At 34.9% G+C, this 7,945-nt stretch overlaps 1 protein-coding gene across 1 annotated transcript; it reads left to right on the forward strand.

Moving 5' to 3' along the window:
• Window positions 1-3,035: 3,035 nt before the first annotated feature.
• On the forward strand, window positions 3,036-7,371 carry LOC141623088 (protein TOPLESS-like). Its single transcript, XM_074439135.1, has 7 exons — window positions 3,036-3,095; window positions 3,415-3,451; window positions 4,610-4,726; window positions 4,872-5,051; window positions 5,251-5,364; window positions 5,442-5,600; window positions 7,064-7,371. The coding sequence occupies exons 3-5, from the start codon at window positions 4,647-4,649 to the stop codon at window positions 5,330-5,332; spliced, it is 342 nt and encodes a 113-aa protein (XP_074295236.1). The 5' UTR covers window positions 3,036-3,095; window positions 3,415-3,451; window positions 4,610-4,646; the 3' UTR covers window positions 5,333-5,364; window positions 5,442-5,600; window positions 7,064-7,371.
• The last annotated feature ends 574 nt before the right edge of the window (window positions 7,372-7,945 follow it).

Here is a 7,945-nt window from a genome sequence, read left to right on the forward strand (position 1 = left end):
AAACAGAACCTTAAAGCCAAATAATATCATACTTGAAATTACATCAACCTTCCACTTATCCGATCAAAAATCAACACGAATAACAAATTAAGGGTCGCTAATGAATTTGAAAATTCAAACCGGCACTTAGATGATGGCAAACCACTCAGCCCACCAGTATGCTATGGGCTAGCATCACATACATATATTGGCTAAAACACAACGAGTCCAAGTTTAAAAACATACCTTTATGAACATCATGTAGCATATGGACTATGGACTGACTTGTGAAACTCCGATGCCCAAAGTATTGGAAAAATAGCCCAATAAATCATTGGTGGGCCACTGCGTGATCAAAGTTTAAGGAAGCCAGTCCCAAAGCTTTTCAACCAATTTCGCACCCTGCAAATCTGCAATCCACAAAGACACTAATTGATCAGTTACTTTATACATAGTAGGAGTAATATATAGAGTTTTAAACGGTTTTGTCAAGGTACAAACCCCATGCTTCTTTTACTTCCTCATTCCTTAATATCAGAATTATGCTATGAAATGATCAATTATCGGTCTTATACGTTGGTACACTTCCTTCACTCAGATGCACCTTGTGCTTTAAGAATGGATAACACACCGATCCATATCATGTGCTGAAATTTTACTCAAAAATTTTAGGTGCAGATAAGAACAACACACACTTAACCGGGAGCAATGTAGCTTAAATTCCATACTATATCCTTTTGCTTCTATTACTTTTGTTACGCTTTTTTCTTACCCAAGCACAAGTTGTAGCATCAAAATGCACCATAACAAAATATTGTCGTGCAATATATTAATCAATCATTCTCGATATGCTTTATTAGGATCATCCGAAAACAGATCCAATGTTTTTATACAGAGTTACGAACAATGGTGGAATATAGTACGTCACCTAGATAACGTTTGTTATTTCACAATTTCACTCACGTAATCAACTGCTAAAAATTTAATAGAATGATACCCAGAACAAATTGTAAAACCCTAATTTCACAAAAATTAGATTTATTAGTGTATAATTATTTTATAGAAATTAAAACTACTCCGTAAATTATAATAGTCAAACAGATAAATCAATAGGGAATAACTTACCGATGAACATGATCAAGGTTTGTAAATTTGAATCGGCGAGAGGGGAAAAAAAGGGGCCATTTGCTAACAATTTATCGTTTGTTGAGATTAACACAAATTCATTTAATAATTTGGTTGGCTAACCTAATTTCACTAATTAAAGCCCAATTAATTAAATCTAATTGCCTAGCTTAATTTTGTTGATAGAAGCCCATTAAATTAAAAATCTAACAGCTACTCTCCTATAATACCGTCTCATAGCATAAGACGGGTTCAATAGAAGGTAATAGCCCAATAAAGAAAGGTTAAGCAAAGTGAAAATAAAAATTTGAACCCTTTGTCCGTCTCTCTCATTCACAGCATTGCTAATTTGCTATCCACAGTCCACAGTCCACACCGAGCACAACTGCAATAATAGGGCTCAACTGAACAATTCTTGTGTTCTCCGGGAGGACCGTCCTCCTTACACCTAAAAGCAATCCAGCAAATGAAATATTATAAAAGGTTAGGTGTAAGGAGTACGGTCCTCCTGGAGGACACAAGAAATTTCCGGCTCAACTACTCAACTGAATGTACTCCATGAACAAATGTTTTAACTATTTTTTTCATTGTTTAACACGGGTGTATTTGTCTTAAACTTAAAACGTAAAAAGTAGTATGAATAAGACAAAAGTATAATGTATGGAAAAACGCAAAAAGTAGCATGTTTGACCTAGATTGTTAAAAATGAGTTTTTGTTTCTAAAACTTAATTTTTTAAAAGTAGTTTTCAAGAATGAGAAATACCAAATTGCTGGTTCTATTTTTATGAGCAAAAAGATGGTATTTAAGTTTTTAAGAAATTATTTTTAACTTTTAAATATATGATGTGTTTGCCAAAAATGTGTTTTTAAATCTAATAACACTTTAAAAAATGAGGCCAAATACACACAATATTTTAATATTTAATTCGTTTTAATATTATATACATTCGTCTTAATATGACTATTTAATTGACTCCATTATGGAAGAGGGTCCCTAGATGTTGTTAGAAGAGAGGCAAGAGGGGTGGAGGGCATACCAGGTTGCTTCATACATCCTGGCACGAGGGGTATTCTCTTAATTACGCGCCAACAGATACTATTCCGGCGTTCTAGATGTTCCCTTCTCTCACGTGCTTTGCCTACTCTTGCATATTTACACGCACGTGATTCCCACATGACTCTTTTTAACTTCACAAGGGTCAAGGTAGTTAATTAACCCCGTCTTTCCAACTTAACTAGTTTTAATCCCGTGCAAAAAAAAAAAGCACGGGTTGATTTTTAGTTAGTATGCTAACAATACGTAATATCCTGAAATAATAATTGAATGAAACAATGTTAAATAAATGTAAGGCAATTTTGTGGTAAGGTCAATTCCAAGAAATTATTGATTTCAATTTATACTTACTGGTACAATTTTCATGTAAGGTACTCCCTCTATTTTTCTATATATGACTTTCTCACATTTCGAGACAAACACTTCTCTCCTCAATATCTCTCAAATTATATGTTTAAATATAGTGATATGTATACTCATATGAAAGAGTTTTTCATAAGGAATTTAATGGTATAATTTATTTAATTTTTTACCAAATATATTTTTGTAAATATTAAAGTCAAAGGCTTGCCTCGAAAAAACAAAACGTCATATCTTTACCTCTTAAAAAGAGAGAACTTGGTGTGTACTGTAGCAATGAATAGTACACAACCAAGTTCCTCCTCGTCCGTTGGATTTCATTCTTTTGATCTTCTTCCTCCATTTCTCCTTTAACCCACATCCACATCTTAATCTACACATTCTCCTTTAACTCATTGCCACATCTCCCGATACCATTCTCTCATCAAACCCTAACAGATCTCACCCAAATCGCAAAAATCGATTATCCTCTTCAAGGTATTTCCTACCATTCTCCATTATTGTTAGAGTATTCAAATTTGTTGTTGGTTCTGTGTTAGATTTATTGTCGTACTTTGCTCGCGATTCCAGCATCAGGTATACTCAAGCCCTTAATTTTAACCATTTTTTATCTTTTTTTTGGGATGCTTATGTCGTTTTAGTAGTTGGATCTCCTCCCTTAATTCTAACCATTTCAGATTGATTTCGTTATTGTTTTTGAATCCATTTTTTACATTAGATTTCAGTTTGATTTCGTTTTTTTTTTGTCGGTATTATCGAAATCAAGTTCCTCTCTCAGTGTATCTTCCTTGTAAAATCCAATTTTTACATTAGATTTCAGATTGATTTCGCTATTTTTTTTTTAATCCATTTTTTACATTAGATTTCAGTTTGATTTAGTTATTGTTTTTGTTAGGGTATTCTCGAAATCGAAATCGAAGATCCCCTCACAGGTATTTTCCTCTGTTTTTTCTTCCTATTTTATAGGTTTGTAAAGCATATTTTGAGATGTATTATTGATTGTGGAACATCATCATTCTCAACCACTTAATTTAAATAACGATACTCCTAAATGTTACCTATTGGAATAGATTATTGATTGTGCCTAAATTGAAATAATTTAGGGTTTTAATTTTGGGCTTAAATTTGATTGCATGCAATGATCTGTGTTTTTTTGGGTTTAAACTGAAATTTATGGGTTGTTTTTATGTGCGCAAATTATGAGTTGTTTGGTTAGTTTGTTCGGGATATAGACCTTGAGATGTTCGTACACAGGTGCTTCGTGCAATATCTTGTGAGTATGCTGCTATTTTTTCTTACAGTTCGCCGCTTTCCACTGCACCAGTCACCAGCGCAATTTTAATTGCACGTATAAATTCTCGAGTTTGCTTTAAATATTAATGTGTTAGAAATAGAAATTCGTTTCCCATATACGTTTGATATTGTTTTTTTTACGAAAGCATTGATGACAAATGTTAAACCCAGCACTACGTGATGTCCTTAAATCGGGATCAGGGACAAGATACATGAATATTTGCTTGAGTTTCAATGACGATAGCTTTTATATGGTATTTACAGTGATTTAAGTGAAGGAGGCAATCATTTTTAAACACACGAACATCTTTCCCTGTTTCATCTTTTCACCTCTGTTGTCCCTATTGTTTCTGAACACACAATCATCTTCCTGAGCTCTGATTCGAATTTGTGAACGATGACATTAGCTCATATGTATGAAATAAGGGACAGATATTGCCGCCTAAATTTCATTTAGGCTCATCCTCACCTTTTTGCCCTTTACTATTCTAATACTCTATGTATGTTGCTTGTTTTTGCTTAAATGTATGATGCAAGGCGAAAGTGTCATCACTGAAAGGTGGCTTTAGTCTCAGCCAAGTCTCAATCATTGTTTTCCAACTTTTTAATATCAAACCCTACCTTTTTTTATCCTTTTTTTTGGTTGCTGGAGTTCATGGGTTTCGCATCTGGACTTCATTTTGGGGTTTTTCAAATAAAGTTTGATGCTTTTTTTATATTTGTTTGAATTTTTTATTTTTAATTTAGTTTGTGTTGTATGCAATAATTCAGCTGTTTTTGTTGTATGGGTTTGGCAGATTTGAAGTTTGGTAGAGAAAGGTTGGAGCAAACAAGATGTCTTCTCTTAGTAGAGAGCTTGTCTTTTTAATTTTGCAGTTTTTAGATGAAGAAAAGTTCAAAGAGAATGTTCACAAGTAGGTTTTCTTTTATTTCATTTCCCGTCCCAGTCAATTGTTTACCTTTTTATTATTCGTTGTAAGAGGCATTTTTTTTATTGCTATGATGATGGTGATTGTATATGAAAATGAGGGCTCATGTTGTATTGGGAACAATTAATAGGCTTGAGCAAGAATCTGGATTTTTCTTCAATATGAAGTACTTTGAGGATGAAGTACATAATGGTAATTGGGATGAGGTTGAGAAGTACCTTTCTGGCTTTACTAAAGTAGATGATAATCGGTACTCAATGATGATATTCTTTGAAATCCGAAAGCAGAAGTATTTGGAGGCATTGGACAAGTGAGTTTAGTGGTTGCTTGTGAATTCTTTGTTTATATTTTGAAAATGTGGGCATGTGGCTAATTGGTTGTAACTAGGGTAACACTGGTTACATTTGACCCTCCTGTGAAATCTAGCATGCCATTTGCTGGAGCCCTTGCGACATTGACAAAATGTTGTTGTTGAGGTGGTGGTGGCTAATTGTTTGTTGTAATGGTAGGCATGATCGCTTGAAAGCTGTGGATATACTTGTGAAGGATTTAAAGGTTTTTGTTTCTTTTAATGAGGAGCTTTTTAAGTAGATTACCCAACTTTTGACATTGGAGAATTTCAGGTACCGATGAACTTTTGTGCAGGAATCTTCTTTGCTGCAGAACTATAAGTTCAAATCGGGTTACTTTGTTATTGCAGAGAGAATGAGCAGCTTTCCAAGTATGGAGATACAAAATCCGCCCGGCCTATCATGTTGGTTGAGCTCAAGAAGCTTATTGAAGCCAATCCGTTGTTTCGTGACAAGTTACAGTTTCCAAACCTGAAGAATTCAAGGTTGCGGACTCTCATCAACCAAAGGTATAGAATCAATAGTGTGGTTATGTGGTTTGGGTCGATTTAAGCCTCAATTTGTTGTCAAGCTTTTGCATATAATAGACTGATCATATACCGTGATTAGTGTAGATGGTAAATTGCTTTATGTAGTTGTATGGGACTGTTTTAGTTTTTATTTTCAGGTCTTCTTGAGATGTCTATGTTGCAGTTAATCTTAAATTACCATTGGCATAGAGCAAATGCTGAATGGAGTTGATACAGCAAGCTCTTATTGGCTAATGGAAGCTTGTGCATGTTTTCACAGAGAGAACATTAGAATGCCTCACAAGAGGACTTCCTTAGGGTGTGTTTGGATTGAGAGAGTTGTAGGGAAAAGAAAGGGAGGGAGAGTGAGGGATTTAAAGTCCCTTGTTTGGATAGCAAACAAGGGTGGAGAGAAATGGAGGGAGAGAGATTTGGAGGGATCCATTTTCCCTCCTCCAAAGCAAATCAAAATCTCTCCACAATAGGCAAATTGGGAAGGAAATTATATCCAAACACCCACATCCCATTTCCCCTCCCCTTCCCTTCCCTTTCGTAATGCACTGCCAGAAGGGGATGATCTAAATGAACCTTTGGTAGAAGGTGAAGAAAGAGACGCAGAAGCGAAGGAGAAACAACAGAGAAAAAAAAACAAAATACATGACAAAGTATGAGCGTGCCAGAATTCTCGGAACAGTTCTGCATTTTTGACTGTTCGGTTCAGTTTCTGTATGTTTGTATCAACTTTCGGCTGTAATGCTCCATATATGGCATAATGTATTTATTTGAGTGAAATTATACTTATTTTTATTAACCTTTTGGGGGAAGGAGTATTGTAACTGATTATTATTATTAGCAAAGTTGAGTTGGTCTAGACTTGATATCATAGACGAATGGAGGTTATTAACTTATGATGATTAGACATAGCTTTTAGAGTGCTCTGCTTCTTAAGTACTCAGTATTATTTCCACATAAAATCGACTACAGTTTTGCCACGGGTATGAAGCTCAAGGCGTTAGAAGTGTCCTAATATCGCCATTTCAGCTGCTCTTTATTTTATTCTTAATTTGAATTATTTTTTCAGAAGAGGTAGTGTTGAAAATGATGTATATCGAAGAGTGAGATTTTCGCCGGAGGGACAATTGCTAGATAGACTGTGTAAGAGTTTGGATGTGAAGAAAAAGTATTCTGATATCGAGGCTTAGAAGGTTGTGAGTAGTCTGGTTGGGTTCATAGAAGTGTGTGGAAAGGTTGATCGAGTTTTATTATGATTAAGCTTTTTCTAATTAGATCTTAGAGCACAACCTCGTGCTATAAACATTCAGTTTCAGAAGAAAGTGAAACTGCAAGTAATAGAGCCAATTTCTTTCCTATTTGTTGTTGTATTGTTTGGTTTTCACTCAAGAGTTTTAACGAACTCGATTACTATTTGATTTTAGCTAATTGTTCTCTATGTTGATTACAAGGTGGATGAGAGCTACCCCCGAGTAAGATTCCTATAAGAACTGGTGATGAATTCCATAACCTGAAGGTCATTTTTCATCAGCTAAAGACGTCACTTATTTTATCTTAATTTTGAGGTGAGTATAAATGTTTGTATAAAACACTGGGAATGAGAACGATGCCTCCACGTCAATGACACTAGCTGAGTGCCTCAATGCCCAAGCCCATATTATGTTAGTGTAAGGGTGTCACATATATGCAACTCATCCACTATTTCGTAAAAGAAAAGAAAAGAAAAGCATTGGCTGCTTCCCATGACTTGTAAATTAACCGCAGATTGCCCTCACCAACAACTACCTTCCAGTAATAGAATCATGAACGTTTTAGTGAATCTATAATTCTACATTCTTTATTGTATAAGATGGCCTTATGATGAGACCATATATTTTATTAGGGAAAGTTTTCATAATACACCTTGATTTAAGTCATGTTGTATTGGGTTTTTGTTGTTCTCTTATTGTTGTTTTATACTGTATGTGGCTTATTTCATGGATTAGCTGATCAGGGTCCAAACTGCGGTAAGCATATACCGGTTAACAAGTTGATTGGCCAAGTAACATTAGAGACGCAACTTCATTGTCTCTATTATTTGACCCTAACTTTGAGAGGGTTGTGATTCATGAGACAAAAAGAATTGATAAGACCGCCTTAATGAAACATCTGCATAACTGTGCATTAAATTTGATTGAGGTTTTTGATTATGTCTTCTGAGGGAACTCCCCTCATCGGTGTAGCATTAAGGATTTACAAGATTATGTTGCCATGGCTGTGAAATGTGATTTCTCTACTATTTAAGACACTCGCAAGTCGTGGAAGACTTAGGCGTTGTCACTGAAGTGAATATC

Source organism: Silene latifolia, chromosome X (assembly GCF_048544455.1).
Source record: "Silene latifolia isolate original U9 population chromosome X, ASM4854445v1, whole genome shotgun sequence".
In the NCBI taxonomy this organism is placed as follows: domain Eukaryota; kingdom Viridiplantae; phylum Streptophyta; class Magnoliopsida; order Caryophyllales; family Caryophyllaceae; genus Silene; species Silene latifolia.